At 40.9% G+C, this 20,215-nt stretch overlaps 1 protein-coding gene across 1 annotated transcript; it reads right to left on the bottom strand.

Annotated features, from left to right (window-relative positions):
• Window positions 1-5,377: 5,377 nt before the first annotated feature.
• Window positions 5,378-18,463, bottom strand: BDNF (brain derived neurotrophic factor). The gene is given in 3 exon segments (XM_081798435.1): window positions 5,378-6,640; window positions 18,024-18,067; window positions 18,070-18,463. Coding segments are annotated over 3 exon segments (972 nt in total). The 5' UTR covers window positions 18,233-18,463; the 3' UTR covers window positions 5,378-5,875.
• Window positions 18,464-20,215: the final 1,752 nt, after the last annotated feature.

Here is a 20,215-nt window from a genome sequence, read left to right as displayed (position 1 = left end):
ATGTACTGCAATACTTGATACGGATTTTTCCAAAATGTGAGCACTTAAGCTAGACAAAAATATTTCCCCTGGGTTCAGCCATTCTATGCAGACCACCTCCTGGTTTCTAAGGAACCATCTGAACAGAATACAATCCCAAACTGCCGTGCTGCAGAAGCATCCTTATGATGATTTCTAAATGTAGAACATGCACTTCAAGCACAGTCTTCCCATCAACATTTTTTGGTTATTTACAGGCCTAAGACATGTCCCGTCATTAAACTGCAGTGTTTTGTGTGGGATATTTTAGGACAGAAGGAAGGGCTTATCTTTCCAAAGGGAAAATACGTTTGTTTTGCCAGGTAGAAGAAATTAGCGGCTCACACAAATATATAATGAATGCAAAGATCCTGTGTGTGTGTGTGCATGCAGTGAGAATTAATTAGGAGATCAGCATTTACAATTCCATGATACCGAGAATACTGAGGGTACACTATCCTTAGTCAGACAAGCAAATGCCAGGTTGGGGGGCCCCTGATCCAGTGTTTGTGCCGAGCAAATAATTAGAGGGGTTGAGGTGAGGCCTATGGAAAGCCTACAGACAGAGCTCTTTCTTAATGAGGAATATAATGATGTGTAAGATCACAATGTTTTTTCTGTTAATATTTAAACATTCTTCAGGCAATTTACTGCATTTAATCACTTATCAAAAGATGAGGAGGGGGTCTTTTTGCTTTTCTATACAGAATTAAAATGGTGGCTGGAATTGGGGAGTGGATGAAGACACTCAAGCCTGGGGACAGAGGTGCAGGGGGAAGGGGACACTTAGCTGCAACATATGTAAACGCTGGCTGGTTTGGAGTGGTTGCACCTACTCTAGTCACTCAGTTTGGCTCTTAGGTGAGGATTCACAGAACCAATCGCCAGTTAGCTTAATGTAACCAATGAGAGTCAGATTCCCAACCCTCGTTCCCCCTGCCAAATCACCAACCAACTAACCTTTAAAACAAGAGTTAAAACAACCCACAGCTAAAAAAACAAAAACAAAAACCAAAAACCCAAAAACCGAAAACCAAAAAATTTTTAAAAGGGCCCAATTCCATCACTAATTTTGCTGTCCAACATTTTGAGGATGGGTCAAATCCATGGATGAATTTTCTCCAGGCTAAATACTTTATCTACCTACATGTATGTACATATATCATTTCTTACTTAAGAGTAGCTTATCAAAATATGCAGCCGTTTCAACTTTGACTGACTTCCAGAACAGGTTTGATGAGAGAATGCAGAGAAGGTATGTATGTTTTGCATCAGGCTTATGCCCTAACGCTGCCTCAGTGCTGGCTGAACTGAGGCCAGGCTGGAAACCCTTGGTTGCAATTAATAAGGTGTTTGACATCTTATCCAGAGTCTAGTAATCACTTAAATGAATAAGAGAAGATTTAGCACGGATCCACTCTAGTACTTCATTCAGAATCTCACAACTGAGGGAGTATTCATGGAATTAGTACCGCTAACAATACCATAGACACCGCCAATAATCAGAGAGGCCTCTTAATACTGTGAAAAACAATTGGTCCAAGAAAGCAATGATCTGGGTTATGTCTAGGCATCCCAGTGACTGAACAGGTTTAACGGCTTGTACCCAATGAACAGAGTACAAATTGACTACTCCTGTTAACTCCAAGTTGGTTAATTTGGTAGAGCCTCCATTTTTGTTTGTTTCTCTGACCTCATCTTCTGATGAAAACTCCCAGGACTGTTTACCACACCCTTTTAAGTAATTTGAATGCCATACTTAATTCTCTTTTTACACAATCCTTTCAAAAATATCTTAGTCTATCTGGACTATGAAAATTGGTTAAGCCTGACGTTTACCAAAGATCTAATTCCACGGCTGGGCTCATGCCCGGACTGCCAGGCAGGGTCTTCTCTTAGAGTTTGGAGTACTTTGCAAGCTCCCTGGACAGATTAGGATCGAGTAATTCATCTCATTGGTTCTGTTCTTCCATATACACAACACAAGTCAATGTTTGTTATGACTTTCTTGATCCTTATTTATAAGACAATACAAGAGGAAACCATGTGTGTATGTTTGAAATAGAAATGATACATTGCACAGATATGGTTCACCACGTTCTGGGATGGGTTGTCAGTGTTCAAATGGGGAGTCTGAAGAGTAGGAACAGATGCTTTTTTTCCTTAATGGCTCTTTCCCTAATTTAAAATCCTTCCATTTATTTCCCTAAGATTTAGTGATAACTTTAAACACTTTAACTAAATTACCCAGCGGCTTGGCAGCCATCACAGTGGCAAATCTTTTTAGAAATCCTAGCAATCTGTTAGATCATGGGTACTATGATATAAAATCTGCATGCTTCACATAGAAAAATTAAATCAGTGCAATAGATACAAATACATAATGCAAATGGCACCATTTCCAAACGGAGGGTACATGACCTGCTTCTAAATATTGAATTTCTATGTTTTCTTTCAGTCATTGACTTTCTAAATTTGGGCCAATTTATTCTCATTATTCCTAAGTAAACCTACTTTGATTTTTTTTTTAACAGTTATTTTATAATCAAATAGAGCCAGCCAGCCCTGATTCATGGATCCTGATGTTGCTAGGATACATGGTTTGGTACTTGATGAAAGTCTATCACTTCAAAGGAGAAAACTTTCAAGTGTCCTAGAATCTGACACTCTTGTCTTCCATTGCAGAAGGTGGGCCCAATCCTAGAGCTTCTCAGAAGCTCACAGACTGCAGGATTGGCCTCCCCTGCTTTGAAATAAGCCTCCTCTCTGTTGGGGCTGTGCAATTGCTAACACTAGTCAGGTTGGTCTTAAAGCAAGGAACACACGTATTTATAATAAAACGCGTTTTCATGTTTGGTTTTATAGTGAAGAGAAAAAACCCAGAACCCCCAGATTTTATGTACTTTGAAAATATATTTAAAAACATTAAAAATTCTATATTTAAAACATATATTATATGTTAATTAGTACACTTAAATAGAACTTGTATTTACAATAGGCTTCTGATGCGGTTAAGTTTTAATGCCAATTTTTTTTCAATAACATAATTATATAAATATACTAAAATACAATAAATATTTTTTTTGTCTGTTTTACATGGTGAATAATATCTTTACCATAGAGAAAACAAGGCCACAGACATTTACTTACATTTTCAATGGGAATCACCATAAAAAAGCAACAGGCCTGCCGGCATGCATGAAACACTTCTGCCACAGAGACCACAGCAAGACTTTAAAAAAAAACAAAACAGAACTGAACAGAACAAAAATGAACAGCAACAGAGAAAGATTTTAACAAAATAAATCTTAGGTCAACATAAGCCACCAAGCGTGTGACTGTGATGTAACCTATGGGGTAAGAGAGAGCCAGTGACCACACAATTGCTCAGGGTCTCCTATTCAACCACGTAACGGATCTGGCCTTTGCAGGACTTTGAGATTGTGACGGGACTTCCTGTTTTATAATTTTGTCCCTCAGAAGCAAGCTGCAAAAAGTTAACATACAGCAGATATTCGTTACATGTCAAAAATAATTACAAAGACAATATTTTCAAACAGCACAAAACAAACCTCTATTAAATCTTCCCTCTTTTAAAGATAGGTGTTCAGATGGTATCGTAAAGGATAGGCTCGGCTCGTTCTAAATGAAAGACTGAACAAATAGAAATTATTTGCTGATGGTATCTTCATTCCCTGGGTCATGGTGGACGTCCTCTTTTGCTGACCCCTCACCCAACCTCCTAAGATGCAGCAACTTCTGGAGGCTTTCTGCTATTCAAGGACCCTGGTCTAGGACATTCTCAGATCTGGATAGGGGGCTGAATGTGGGACTGGGTTTAGCACTATTTCTCCCAGGACCACTCTTCCAGACTCCCAACTTTACTTCTCCAAACCCAAGATGGCAGAGGTGAGGCAGGGACCCTCTCCATGAACAGACAGGATGGGCAGGAGGTTGCTGAGGCCTTCACTGGGAGCAACACTTTGTCAGCTCTGTCCTGGCCTCTTCCATTGAGCAAGGCACCTTTTCAAGCCTTTGGTGTCCTGGATGTGCAGACACCTTCTCGAAGTCTTGTCTCTGGACAAGATTTTCTGTCAGTAGCCTTGGTCATCCAACCTGAGTTTTGGGGCCTTTTCCTGTCCCTTCCCCCTTACCAAAAGTTCTCAGAAGACAAAACCCTGGTTTCCTCAAGTCTAATTTCAAAGCAGTAAGTGTTCATGTTGCAAGCATCTTCTCTCTCATTGTATCAGTCTCAAGATCACAATGCCGTATTTGGTTCTGAACCTGCTCCAGGCTTATCCAGCTTTAGGACAAATTACCCAGGGGTGGAGAGCATAAGTCAGCTTGAGTGGGGTCCTCCAGCGAGAACCTCTTAGCACAGTTAGATAATGTAGGCACTTAAAGCGCGAGGTCCAAGCAACTTGACATAGTCATTCCAGAGCCACCTCTGAAAGGTCCTTCAGAGGCCTCCCTTCTGGAATGTCTCAAGTACCATTCCCCACCTCCACCTAGACCTCAGGATGGCCGCTCAGGAATTTCTCCTGCACCACCCGGAAATGACACGTCAGCTCCACACAGCCTCCATATGGCTGCTCTGCAGTCTCATTTCACTGGCGTGTGGACTCCTACTCTGATCTAGGCGTTTCTGGGTCCGTACAGAACTCCACCTTTTGCTTGCAAGACAATTTTTAAGCCTTACCATGATTCTGTGAAGCCTTACAATGATTTACCCAACGTTTACCCCTCGTAAAAAAGAATCTTCATTTTTGTGTTTTGTTGTCTTTTTCTCTTCTTAAAAAAAAAAAAAGAAAGAAAAAGAAAAAGAAAAGAAAGAAATCCCTGTTCTCCATGCTTCTATGAGTGCCACAATGACAAAATTTGTTCACTCGTTCACAGCAGTGGTAAATTATTTAGAGCGCGCAACTGATTTTTCTTCCTTTGAGAGAAAACAAAACAAAGAGGGGACCAAAGGGGGAGGGAGGGAAAGAATGTGCTCTAAGAAAATGTAGGTCTTTCAGACAAAAGGAGACTCCCCTGACCAAGGCCCAAAGGGCGAGTGGGAGCCTAGAAGGTGCATCATGGGAAGTGGAGTGAGCACTTTGTTCAGTTGCCTTAATTTTTATTCATTGTCCAGTCATCTGATTGATATTGCAAACATCTTTACAACATACAAATAAATCTCTTATCAACCAGAATATATATTGAAGGAATTCTTTCCCCATCCCTACTCCCTATGGGAACTAAAAAAAAAAAAAACAAAAAAAAACAAAACAACAAAACAAACAAAAAAAAACACAAAACAAACAAAAATATACCCCTCCCAGCCCCCATTCCCTAAGCCAGTAAAGCGATGACAACAGCACCTTGACATTGTTTTAATTCCAACGCTATCAGAAGTTAAAAGCAGTAAAACAGATAATAGTACTAACAAGAACGAAGATACTTACTGTCTAAAATGTAAACGGAATGTTTTGGTTCAAATTTTTGTTGTTTTTTTTTTTTTTTTGTCTGTTTTCTGAAAGAGGACAGTTTATTATCAATTCACAATTAAAGCAGCATGCAATTTATTATTATTTTTTTTTAAACTTTTTACGTTTTCAATTCTTGGCAACGGCAACAAACCACAACATTATCGAGGAATGTAATGCAGACTTTTTAAAGTTGTGCGCAAAATGACTGTTTCCCTTCTGGTCATGGATAGGTCCAATAAATAGATTGTAGAACCACTGTACTGTATAAACTTCATTTATACATGCAGTTCATAAAATTATTTTTCTTAACTGAATAATTTACCCTGTTATGTATATATACAAATAGATAATTTTTGTCTCAATATAATCTATACAACATAAATCCACTATCTTCCCCTTTTAATGGTCAATGTACATACACAGGAAGTGTCTATCCTTATGAACCGCCAGCCAATTCTCTTTTTGCTATCCATGGTCAGGGCCCGCACGTACGACTGGGTAGTTCGGCACTGAGAGTTCCAATGCCTTTTGTCTATGCCCCTGCAGCCCTCCTTTGTGTAACCCATGGGATTGCACTTGGTCTCATAGAAGTACTGTTTCAGTTGGCCTTTCGATACGGGGACTTTTTCAAGGACCGTGACCGTCCCGCCCGACATGTCCACTGCAGTCTTTTTATCCGCTGCTGTCACCCACTCGCTAATGCTGTCACACACGCTCAGCTCCCCACGGCGGGCGGGGTCAGAGTGGCGCCGGACCCTCATAGACATGTTTGCAGCATCCAGGTAATTTTTGTATTCCTCAAGCAGAAAGAGAAGAGGAGGCTCCAAAGGCACTTGACTACTGAGCATCACCCTGGAAGTATACAAGTCCGCGTCCTTATTGTTCTCTTCATTGGGCCGAACTTTCTGGTCCTCATCCAACAGCTCTTCTATCACGTGTTCAAAAGTGTCAGCCAAGGAATTCAGGCCTCTCGAGCCTGCCTTGGGCCCATTCACGCTCTCCAGAGTCCCATGGGTCCGCACACCTGGGTAGGCCAAGCTGCCTTGTCCTCGGACGTTTGCTTCCTTCATGGGGGCAGCCTTCATGCAACCGAAGTATGAAATAACCATAGTAAGGAAAAGGATGGTCATCACTCTTCTCACCTGGTGGAACTGTAGGGAGAAAGCAGAAAGAGGACACAGAACTCGTTAGGGCTTTCTTCCGCAGGGATGCAATGCGGCCATGTGATTGTAACTCCAGGCCATTCTGCAGGGTCAAGGATTTTATGTACTGGTGATAAACTCCAGCTGCAACACAAGCTAATGTCAGGAGTGTGCTCTATGTGGTTTAATATAAACCAGAGACCGTGCTGTGTTTGCCCCAAGACTTGGCATTGAAACCCAAGGTTAGATGGCTTCTAAGCAAGTGAAAAAAACGGTGGCTTCAAGTTCTCCTCCTTCCTCCCACTTTGGCAGCTTTGTAAGTTTAATTTTTAATGATCTCTGCTCAGGCTGTCACAGAAACACAAAATCAGAAATGTTACTAAGCAACAACTGCAAGTGTAATAGTAATTTTTTTTTTTTTCAAGTAGCAACATGGTCCTATTGCGGGAATGTGTAACAGGAACAGTAGTGGCCTGAGGGGTCTGTGGGGGCCTTTCTAGCTGTGTGATAGCTAGGCAGGAAGAGCACCATGAAAAAGAAGTCAGGGAAGGGTAAAGAGCCTTTACATTGACTTTTTTTTTTCCTCCCATAGAGATAATCTATTACAACAAAGCAGGAAGATAATCCCATCAAGCCATCCTGCTTTACAGATAAGGAAACCAAAGGCCACTGAAGGAATTGCTTCCTGTCCCAAAGAAAGTTTATATTAGAACTTGGGGCTCCCAACTTCAGCTCCAGTGTTTCCCTATTACACCTGGGTGGTCATAACTGAAAATGTTTTGCTTATTTCCAAACACAAATCATTTTCTCCGCGTTGATTTTAATGGCGTGTCTATGCCTGGGGCTGATATCATGAAAACAATGTGTCTACTTAAGAGAGAACTGGAAAAGTCAGCATTAAAAAGGCACTGAAGTCAATTTCAAATGCCTCCCAGATGCGGATCCACAGTTATCTCCACCAACTCTCCGAGCCCCTCACCCCTTGGCTTTCCTGGCTCACAGGCGGCCCCATCTAAGAAAGCTCAGTTTCTCCTTTTATTGGAGGTGTGGTCCGGTGTGTATGTGTATGAGAGAGCTCGGAGTTTATCACACCTTTAAAAAGCTGCGTGGCATTTTGCACATTTTGGAATAGGCTTCTTTCTGTGCTTTTGAAGTTTTCTGGGAAGTCCCTTAACAGCATACCACAAAATTAATCTGTTCCTGTTTGCCAGAGGGCTGCTATTCTCTAAATTTGGCTCTACGTCTACAAGCAGACTCTGGGAAGCCAATTAGGATAGGTGAACAAACAACATGAAAACATACCTACAGACCGACCCAAGGTTACCGTCTGATGGTGAAGGACTTCAGAATCACTTACCTGAAACACTGGGTCCCTTAGCAAGAGAGAGAAGCATCCCTCAGCTCCAACACTCTAACTATTCCTACTTCTCAGTCCTGGAGCAAGGACTTACAAAGAGACACACATGTGCCCTAGTTGTTATGCTGTGCTAACCAGTAGGAAGAAGGACTGTTTTTCTGTCCATGAAGTGTCACTGAACAGGAAGGCAACAACCTACCTCCAGTCAATAGGTCATTCTGCAGAAATGGCTGAAAATGCTGGTACGGAGAAATAAACGTTTCTATTCTCCGCTTTTATAAGAGATCACGGAGAGACTATTACTGTCCCCAAACACCCACAAATTTCCTTGTGGATTCACTCTCACTTTGTACAACTAGCAAGCATGCTCAGGACTGTCTGCAGTACACAAGGGTCTGAGGGTTGGAAGGGCACACTGGTTTGAATGAACCACAGATATCCATTCTGCTTACACCTGAACTTTTTGTGAATGTTCTGGATTCTGCACCACCAAAGAAATGTATCCTCCGAGGAGCTTTCTGTACCTGGCTATACCACTGAATGAAAATCCTTTCTCCTAATGTTCCCAGGTCAAATTAAAACAACCCAAGGGGCACCTCCGATGGAGGCTGAGGAAAGAATGCAAATTCAGAATATTTCACTCCAGCCATCTATATCATCTGTATATTACTACATCCATCTATATCACTAGAGATTTGCTGTGATCAGTTATCTTTTAATACTATTATTTCATTAAATCTAAGATACCTGCATTATAAAACACACCATTTTATGTACCACTAAGAAATTAAAAAGGCAGCCAATTAAACTATTGCTTTCTTTATCACTCGGAACTGTTACTGTATACTTGCTGAAGAGCTCTCTTAGGCTTATTTGGACACATTTTATCATATATAATTTTTCTGCATACATAACCAAAGAAAACTAAGCAAAATAAATTGGCTAAGGTGGTGACAACTGTGCCGTGACTCCTTCCTACCTGGCCAACAATAACAATAAAGTGACATCAAATGTAGGACACAACCTATTTCAGAGATGTTAAAAACATGAATCGGAAAATGCTCATTTTAGAATTAATCAAATAGAGTAAGTCTCGTAAATATTTACTAAGTGCCCACACAAACTGCTTAAAATGGCCTAAGGCACTCAGGCACCTTTAAATACAGAGTTGGGCAACTGTTTTATAACCACTATCACAGTAATAAGTCTTTTAATGATAACCTTTTCCTATACTTGGCTTAAAGAAGTTTACCCTGCCTTTTACTGGTCTCATCTTTTTATTAATAACTTCTTGGTTACAAAAGTAGTCAGTCCTTTACATATTCTTCTTAGCAGTTCCATAAGTAACTATTTCAGATACAAATGGTACCTGAGTCAATATAACTTGGCTTCCATCCTGAAGCCCAAACCCGGGGCATCCCTGAAAGTTGAACATCTGCAGAGTCAGTAATGAACTTCCTGGTGCTGAAGTCCAGCCTCCATCTCCAGCCCTGCCCAGAGGGACACTTCCGGGATGCTCACTGCCTACTCACTCACAAGGCCTGGGAATGCATCCAACACCTACTTTTTGTGGGGACAATGTTCCTTCCTAACTTTTCTGTTTCTGACAGTGATTTCTTATTCCTCTGGACCATCCAGGGTGAAGGCAAGAAATCTTGGGAGTCAGGTTTGACCATACATTTTAGGTATGGTCTTCAAATCCAATCAGCAAAGAAGTCCTGCTCATTTTTCCTTTAAGACATTTTTTTCTTGTCCATCCCCTTTTTCCTCCGTCCCACTGCCACCATTTTGGCTCAGCTGTCACCATTTGGTTTTGGGACTACAATGTCCCCCAGACGTACTTCACATCCTTTCTGCTCCATTCAACTATGATGACCACTGCCTGACTAACCACTCTGAGCTCATCATTCTCTTACAAAAACTTGCAATGGCATTTTTTTGTTCCACTAGATCCCATCTAACCTCTTTGTCTGGTATTCATACCCTTCAAAATCTGGTCTCACCTTACTCACCTCTACTCTGATCAGGCCTGAGTCCCTGGAACCCCAGAAACATTATTGCCTGGAAGTGACTTGTTCCATTCCTGGCAAACTCTTTTCTCTCTCTCTAAGTCTTGTTTATCCTTCATGGCCCAGTTAAAGCATCAAATCACACATGGCACCTTCTCTAATTACTCCAGCACACACTGTCCTCCTTCTCTTCTAAAATTTGCATGTTACATCGCATTTAGTACTTCATTCCCTACTCACTCATTAATTGTTGACGGTGTTTGCTAACCATGGCCAGTCTTCAGTTAGATGATAAGCTCTCTGAGGGAATGAATCATGTCTGACCCAATCAATGCTTAACACAGAGTAATATAATAGTTCTCAGCAAAAACTTACTGATGAGTTTTTTGAACCATGAGAAAAGACAGTTTTGACCTAATCTTCATGGGAAGCCTTCCCATTTGGAAAGCACCAGTGAAGTCACTGGAATTATTTGGTCAAGTACAGGCCATGCTAAACCCAAATTATAAGCTTGAAGGGATCTGATAGATGTCAATGATCAGTCATGAAGAATCTCTTCAGCTTCTCTAACAGGGCAAAGCTTTACTTGAATGATTTCTAAAAAGCAAATAACATGACATCATATGAACAGCCCCCGTCATTTGTGTAGCTCTGTTTCTAATAGAAGACTTTGGAAAAGCAGCCGGTGATAATAATAATCATAGCAAAACTTGGACTTTTTAGTCTTGTAACTGCCTTTTTTTTTTTTTTTAAGATTTTATTTATTTATTTGACAGAGAGAGAGATAGCAAGAGCAGGAACACAAGCAGGGGGAGTGGGAGAGGGAGAAGCAGGCTTCCCGCTGAGCAGGGAGCCCGATGCGGGGCTTGATCCCAGCCAGGACCCTGGGATCATGACCTGAGCCGAAGGCAGAGGCTTAACGACTGAGCCACCCAGGTGCCCATTGTAACTGCCTTTTTTGCTGTTAACCTCCTCAGTGAGTGATTTTATACGCTGTATCAGGAAATCCTAAAAGTAAAAGCTTCCATGACAATTCCTAACATTTTAGCCCTTCAGATGAGTCTATTACGCCAAAGATGAGAGGCGGTGTAATACTGTAAGTAGACGGTTAGTCTATATATCTGTTTATATGTAATAAATTCACTGGTGCTGTCTAATTCTGCTCCAAGGCTTACAACAATCAACTCAACTGCATCTATAAAATGCTAGAAAGGATTTCTTTTTTAGCCCCATTCTCAAAAAATTAAATATAGTACGCTGGGCTAAAAAGAAAATCGACAAAATAGAAATAAAGTTTAGTTTTAAGCATGACTCACAAGTCTTAAACATTCAACCAGATGAATATCCATGACAGCATGCTGTAGTAATAACTTACATTTGTCTAAAAGACTACAGAACATTCACAAGTATGATCTAATTTGATTGTTACAAGGAGATAAGACAGATATTATTATCCATATTATACAGATGAGACAATTATGGTTCAGAGAGGTTCACAGGTCACCTCTTCATCCAGGTTTTCACCATCAGGACATGCTGCTGGGTTTAGAATATTTAACTGCCAGGAGAAGAGAGGCTCTGCTACAGAGGGTGGTCAGAGAAGGAGCTTCTAAAATGTGGCCACAGTTCTCTGCAGGTGTGTGTATCCTGGAGCCCAACTTTCTTTTTTTTTTCTTTTTTTAGATGAAGACATTGAATGTTTATTTTTTTTTAATTTATTATTTTTTTTATTCTTATGTTAATCCCCATACATTACATCATTAGTTTTAGATGTAGTGTTCCATGATGGAGTCCAACTCTCTAAAGGCAGCACCCCCGAGATGCTACTTTTTAGTATTGGATTAATTGTGACCTAGAAGACCCTTTGACTTTAATGCCATTCCAGTGGATGGAATTTCAGACAACATGGTCTTCCTCTAAAGGAAAGCTTTGCAAAAATTTAGGCATGCTAGAACAACATTTCCATGGCCAAAGCTAAGAAGGGAAAGCAAACAGTAATATGGGTAACTCAGGCAAACAAGAGAGAAAACACAAAGCGTTCCTTGTTGCCAATCCCTTAGGGTTTTGTCTATGAGCATGTAATCAAAGAAAACAGTTTAAAGATAGGGCTGCTCATCTTAGTCCTATAAGCAACAAGGATAATGGTAACATTGAAGAAATTGTCAATTAATATTTAATTCCTAACATATATGATGCAAGCCTATTAACAGACCACCTTAATGCAATCTTGCAAATCAATGCAAATAATCTTTGTGTCCAGTTTCACTACATGCATATATTTTGTTTGTTCATTCATCATACAAAGAATCTACCTTCAAATCTTACAGTCTAGGAGGGAAGTAGGACATAAATATTTAAGTAATAAAAACAGAAAGGTAGAAACGACCCAGGAAAAGTAAATAAAAAATTCTATAAAGAGAAAGAGGTTACTTCCAGTTAGAGAATGAAGAATGCTTTGTGAAGAGGAAGGCAAAGGATAGGGAGGATTTAGATGTGTCCAGAAAAGACACCAATGGATGGATGGAGGCTTGGTTGAAGTCATAGAATACATTTCTGGAGAGAAGAGCTCTGAAATGGAATAGTGAGAAATAACAGAGAATGACTGTCAGATTCTGGAAGGCTCTCAGGGGGATGTTAATGAGTTTGGACCCTGCCTTCCCGGCATGGAAGAGCCAGTGAAGAGTTTCTGAGCAGGGAAATTCTTCCAGAAGCCCAGTTTATCACCAGGTATAGGAGGGCCTGAAAGAATGATAGACTGGGAAAGACCAGTTAATTCATTGATTTTCTTCTTAGTGGCTGTTGAGCTTTAAAAATAAATAGTGAGGGGCGCCTGGGTGGCTCAGTTGGTTAAGCAGCCGACTCTTGATTTCGGCTCAGGTCATGATCTCAGGGGTTATGAGATCAAGCCCCGCGACCAGCTCCACACTAGGCATGGAGCCTGCTTAGGATTCTTGCTCTCTCCCTCTGCCCCTCCTCTTTCCCTAGCCCTGTGTGTGCACGTGCATGCCCTCGCTCTAAATAAATAAATAAATAAATAAATAAATAAATAAATAAATAGTAGTTACTTAAGTGTGAGATTGGAGTTAAGGACTTGGGTATATCTTTTGACTTAATTAATTTATTTCTATTTCCTACTTATTTATTTTTAGGCTGAAGTGAGTTCCAAAAGGAGAAGGGGTTAGAGAGAAGTGTGCAGAGATGAGTGTTAACCATGGGTCATGTCTGGGTTGGCTGAAAGAACACCGTGGAGGGAGATGGATGGAAGGCGGGAATGGAAGCTGTCATTCCAATTATAATTACACTGAACTTGGATTCCACTGCTCAGCACTTTTAATTCAAAGATCTCCAAACACTTTGCAAATATTAACTAATTAAGACTCACAGGACCCTAGAGGTGCAGGTAACTATAATTATCCCCCTTTCGTATAGGAGGAAGGAGGACCAGAGTTTTTAATCAACTCATCCACTCACTGTGGTTCCCCTGATAGAACAAGGTCAGAAGCTCAGATTCCAAAGGAAAACTAGGCCTTTCAACTACAGAGACCAGTTCCTTTCATCCCTCTGCATTATTTTCCCATTAGGTATATACTGCTTAGGTGAGAATAAAACAAACAAACAAAACAAACAAAAAAACCTGAAAACAAATAACTTCACATTCCTCAAAGAAAACAATTGGCAGTTGGAATCCATAAGTAAAATGGCGGTGGAGGCCTAATGATCATGACAGATGCTCACCTATTTGCTTGAATGACCAATCAATTGAAACTAATAAATATTTTAGTAAATGAAATCTAATAAGGCAGATGTTCCAAAGCTTTGAAGGAAGTACCTTTAAAAATGTAGTTTTCAACCATAATGTATTTTATGTTCATGGGTATCCAATTATGCTTTCTACACAACACAGTCCTTCATACCAGAGTACTCTCTGATCCCCTAGTGGACACATGGTACTGTGACACTTGCAGACATTACTTAGCCTCACTGAGAGTGCCAGAGAAATTGCTGGTTCTTACAGACCCAGAATAATACATACATGTAATTAGCATGTAAAAAAGTATATTGCCCTGAATTATTAATTTGATAGATAAATTTACATACATCTTTGATAGAAAGCACAACAGCTCTGGTCCTTTATTAACACTTTCTATTCCATACTCCATCCTTGAAAAAGCAAACATTTTTCTACTGGTCAGACACCCAACTTACCCAGGACTAACACTAGACCATATTCTCCATTAGGATGGAGAATTACAATTTCTGCAGTACCTTGTACAAAGTAGGTTCCCACGCATGCTAAATGACTCTCTTCCCTCTGCTCTGGTAATATTTGTATAGTATTTAGGGAGGTGAAATTAAAGTAAGAACAGGAAGTCTTAAAATGAGATGGAATGAATTTTGGAATAAGGGCTAGAACATGCCTGGCACAAGGACCAGGTCTGGGCAGAGAACATCCCACCTGCCATTTCCATCCCAGGCACAGCTGCCACCATCCAAAGGTCTTTAAGTGCCTCCAAAAGTACTGCCCCAAGAAACCTACTGTTCTACAGTAACCAAGGAAGAATGCCTGAAAGCCAGAGCCACCCACAGCTGGAAGTCCTATCCATGCCCTGCCCACTTCCTCCAGCTCCTCTTCACAGAGTAATACTGCCCAAACAGTGCACAGATCTGTAATAAAGTCAAGCATATCCAAGCCAATTGCCTATCAAATGAATAGACAGCTTAAAAATTTTGCTTTTTAAAATACATTTTTACACGCTATTTTTATAAAAGATTTTATTTATGTATTTATTTATTTTGAGAGAGAGCAAGTGAGCGCTCACGTACACAGGGGAAGGGGCAGAGGGGAAGGGAGAAGGGAGAGAATTCCAAGCAGACTCGTGCTGAGTGTGGAGCCCAATGCCAGGCTGGATCTCACCACCCTGAGATCATTACCGGAGCTAGACGCTTAACCGACTGAGCCACCCAGGTGCCCCCTTAAACTGCTATTTTTTAGATCAGAAGAACAAAATGGCAGTTAACATTCAATTAAAAAGCTTAACCTCTTTAATTAGGATTCTGTTTTCTTTAGAATTTCAGGTGAGATTTGTTTATATAAAGTTCAGATTTAACAGTATTCTAACTATTACTATTGTTCTTGACTTTTTAAGCTTCTTATTTTAAGTACAGTTAATTAACACCCAGTGTTATGTTAGTTTCAAGTGTGCAACACAGTGATCCAACAATTCCATACATCACCCTATGCTCATCACAAGCACACTCCTGAATCCCCATCACCTATTTAACCCATCCCCCCACTCACTGCCCCTTTGGTAACCATCAGTTTGTTCTCTGTAATTAAGAGTCTGTTTCTTGATTTATCTCTCTCTTTTTTCCCCTTTGCTCATTTGTTTTGTTTCTTAAATTCCATATGAATGAAATCATACGGTATTTGTCATTCTCTGGGCAACGTTCTATTAAATTGCAAAAAAACAATGCATTATTAAATTCCCATAGGTGGCAGACAGTAATGTTAATTATGATCTGATCTACCAGGTTCCATTAAGTTTCAATGACCTACTTTGTAAGGACCTGAAAAAATTAAATGAAACCTTGCTTCTCAAAGTGAGATCCATGGGCCAGCAGCATTAGCATCACCCAGGAGCTTATAAGAAATGAAGACTCTTGGGGCAGCTGGGTGGCTCAGTTGGTTAAGCGTCTGCCTTCGGCTCAGGTCATGATCTCAGGGTCCTGGGATCGAGCCCCATGTCAGGCTCCCTGCTCAGTGGGGAGTCTGCTTCTCCCTCTCTCTCCCTCTGCTTTCCCTCTCTTTCTCTCTTTCAAATAAATAAAATCTTAAAAAAAAAAAGAAAAAGAATCTCAGCTTCCCTTCCTCCATCCCATCCACCCTATCCACTAAAACAGAATCTGCACTTCGACAAGAATTCTTATACTTCAAGGTGATTCATATACTTATTAAAGTTGAGAAACATTGGACTGTAAATGATAAAGAGAAAAGAAGCTACTTCAAATGAGGAAATGAAAGGGTTAAGGTCAACTTAAGTATTGTGGTACATTCTGAGCATATCATGGGCTTACCTGCCATCTTTCCTCATTGGTTCAACTTGTTTTATTGGGACATTTATTATGTAGGAAAATATTTTTGCTTTTGTAATGGTATTAAATAAATCTGGGCTCCCTTTATTGTCACCTGGCTTTTCCACTATTGTGTTTATAAAGTACAGGATACCTATAAACGTGATTGATTGAATGAGAATTTATATTGTACTACGGACCTAAATCTGGACTTCCACTCCACTAATTTTTATCTCAATGCTACAAACCATGTGCAAGCATAATTGATCTCCCTGATCACTTACAAAGCCTAACATCATTCCCTCAATGGAAATGACACCAATAGCATTAGCAGGTGATAGATTTCCACACACATGAATATTCCCTTCAGCCAGATAGCTCTGAAGGTGAAACAGAGACAGAGGCAGGGAAAACGGACTCACTCAATAAAGATTTATTTCTAAGCCTGCCCTAAAACTAACAGATCTAGCTAACATCTACCACCTAACTCCTAAATAAAACCCACGAAACAACAGCAGTGGCAGCAACAACAAAACCCTAAAACGTATCAGTGTATCAAGCATCCAAATCCCTAGCCAACCCAAATTCATCTTTATCTCACTCAGTAAGGTACCCAGCAGGCAACCCAATTTCTCAGTTGGGTTCCAACAACTGGGATCATTTGCTTCAAGACTGAAGGAGGCAACGTGGTTAAAAAAAAAAAAAAAAGTTAGCTTTCTAAAGAAAAGTCTAAACATTTTTGAGTTACAGGGACATCACCAGGGAGTTGATGGGGTAGTTTCATCAACAGAACTGGAGATTGCTTCACTGTTTAGGTTTTTTTACAAAGGACTGAAAGACAGCTAGTTCCCAAACACCAAGTCACCAAGTCATCAGTACGTACACAAATGACTCACACTGGGAAGCCTGACAGTGTTGTGTTAGATCACCTGCAAATGGGTGGGGCTGAGATGACACAGAACCCTCTTTTCCCAGGTGGAATCCTAAGTATTACTGGGTTCCATCTTAAGCCCCACACAGTACAGATGTGAACACAACTAAGGAGCTGCCTCCTCCAAATTACAAACACGGAGGACTTACTACCAGGGGATGTTGTGAAAGTGCAGCAGAGCACTGTCTTTCAAGTTCTGGGATCCAGGAATAAGCATGCTCTGTACTTTAAAAAAGTGCAAGGGTGGTGTAACTGCGCCCTTTGTCCCCAAGGGGAGAAAACATGCAGTAACTCTCTCAAGCCAGAGGACAAAAGGAATCCCCCTTTAAGAAAAGTTTGCAATAATGTGGAAATTGAAAACAAGCCAGAACCCATTACAGTTAAAAACCAAAACCAAAAACAAACAAAAGAGACTATATTTCAGTCTCTTTGCTCAGAATTGGAAACTTCAAATCAACAGGTTGCTTGTAAGGTGTTGCTGGACACTCTGGAGTTCCTGGGATGAGATGCTATGGGAATTTTGGCAGCTGTGAGCTGATGCCCACGAGACACCATCCCCACACAAACACACTCTTAATGGACCCCAGAGCTGTGGTAACGGCATGCCCTTCCCAGTTTTTCCACAGATGGTGCTTCTGAAATTTTCCACAGCCAATGTATTCCTGTGGTTAATTAGTTATCTGAGTGAATTCCATCACAGAATATCTGTTCATAATTAGAGCCATCTTAGGTCCAAACTGGAAGCCTTCAATGTCATTACTTCAGAAGGGGTAAAATGAGAATGGGACAGATGATTCTCACCTGATGAAGAGACTGCTGTCTATATTAGACCCTATCCTCTAAACTACGACAGAAAACATTAATTTTTACAAAGCAAGAGGTGAAAAACAGGTGGGGTAAGAAACTGGACAGATAAGGTGCCCCTAGAACAAAAGAACAGCGTTCCTTTTAAAACCACTATCGGGAAATCCTAAGAGAAAGATGAAATTAGCAAGAGAACGCCATTAGCTCTCCATTGCTCACCTTTATGAGACTATTTTCAGGAATCAGTTTGTTAAATTCCACATGCCACAGCCCTTCTTCTGGGATGCACAGTCATACCATACAGAAGCGTGTGGGCAGATGCCAAGACGTGCGTGGACATGCAGCCCTCTCTGTAGAAACTCAATGTTCCAAGCGTTAACGAGGATTAACCTCCTGCACACGTGGAGAAAACTGGTGGTTCCACACATCCAGTTGTCCTTCGGGTTATTTTTGCATCTGACTCTATAATTTCTTTTAATTACTTATTGTAAAGCACAGGGAAGTGCTCATTATTTGTAGCTTAATGCAGGAGAAAAATAATGGAGTACGTGCCCCTGCTCACTGCCCTACCACAGTCCCCAACTCTTGTAAGTGTCCCTGTTCATGTGAGTAGCAGAAGCAAGCCAGTTTCTGGGCCCTGCGCATAATGAGCCATGTGGACCCTGTTCCAGAAATTGGCCATGTTGCAGAGCTACTATAAAATACAAGGAAAATATTAACATCTCAGATGACAAAAGATCCATATGGCTGGTCAGAAAATATCCACAGCACTTAAGCCAATAGAATGTACCTATATGGAAACATTCGATTCTGTTTCATGAGCATCAGGACTGTGAGAACATCTGTTTGTCTCCAACCCTTTTCGCTAGACATTGATTCCTACAGAATACATGCAAATTGAAACACCAACCTATTTAATCTAAGCAGTGGGATGAGGGATGTGTTTCTATCTACATGGTATTTATAAGTAAACACAGTACTGGAGGTAGTGGTGTGTATGGGGGGGTGGATTTTGGGAGAAGTCGTGGGCAGCTGGATAAATAAGTAGTATCAAGCTTCTCTTTGTATTAAAAAATGATTTAAAATAATAGCTAACATTTATGAGCAGCAAGGTAGATAACCAAGTTATCCGCAGCTTACAGCTAAGAAAACTGAGGCTCGGAGAGGTTCAATAAATTGCCTAAAACTACATGCCCAGCATGTGGTAGAAGTGGAATTTGAACCAGAGATGGCTTGCATGCTTCTTTCCACATGGGGTCAGATGTGGCTGTGGGTTTATATTTTGAGGGAGGTCTACTTGGCAGAGACAGCCTGCAAACCCTATGTATCAATTTCTTATTTATTTAAGCAAAGCCCTCTATGATCATTCCTGATAAGCAGTTTATTTACACACTAATTTCACAAGGTTGACAATCACTCTAATGCTTCTGCTTTACTATCTCTTCCCCAGATTGAAGCATTCCCTGAAGGTATCAACCATACACGCATACTTAACAGGGCATAGTGTCAACACAATGCACGGAGGTAATTTGTTTGAAATGTTATAACATTTTCCCCCGAGAAGATCTCACTGGGCCTCGAACAGAACCACATGCTTTTTAGATCACTAACCACAACTGCCAAATACTCCTGTGTCAACTCCACTTGAGTAAGAATGATTTCAATCAGGACCCAAATACCAATGTGCCTTAAGGAAAAAAGAAAAAGAAGAAAAAACAACTTGTGACATAAAATCTTTCTTTTTAGTACCCCAACCTAATCCCCTCAAAATCTAAAGGCCTGGTTCCCTAGGCCACCCCAATTGTGACTCATGCCATGGTCCTGTTACTCAAGAACAGAGCTGAGGGCCTGACATGGCAGTGGCAAAAAAAAGGTATGGCAGGACAATCTCAAATTTATTCTCAGGGAGTGGTTCATACAACTAGTTAGGACCACAAAGACCGCAGAACAGGTGATCCAACATGGACAGAGCAGCAGACTCTCAGATTGCGCTCATAAGAGCAACCAAGTTGAAACAGCCAAAGGAAAAAAGGTCATGGGGTGGAGACCTCACATGGGTTCCCTGCCTCCAAACGGGTACCTGGAGGCCCTTGGCATGAACCGCAAAGGCAAAGTGGACCCCACAGCCACACTGAGTGGATACAGAACATGTACCCAAGACGACATCCTGAACGTGTGTGGCAGGTTGGATGCATGATGGCACAAAACACCGAATACCTTGCTTCTGGCCACAGTCAGGCCTCAGACGATAGCAGACTTCCAGAGAAGCAGCTGCAAAGAGCCTGAGAGCAGAACTGGAAATGCCTGCTGTGAAAGCCTTCAGAGGTACGGACAAGAGAAAACGTGTATTTGTCAGTGGTGTGTCAGCTAGCTTCTGGCAGTCCACCCTTATGCCCAGGAATTATTTTTTG

The sequence above is a fragment of the Leptonychotes weddellii genome, chromosome 11, assembly GCF_054177405.1.
Source record: "Leptonychotes weddellii isolate Sample4059 chromosome 11, ASM5417740v2, whole genome shotgun sequence".
NCBI classification, from domain to species: Eukaryota; Metazoa; Chordata; class Mammalia; order Carnivora; family Phocidae; genus Leptonychotes; species Leptonychotes weddellii.
This window is presented reverse-complemented; position numbering and strand designations above follow the sequence as displayed.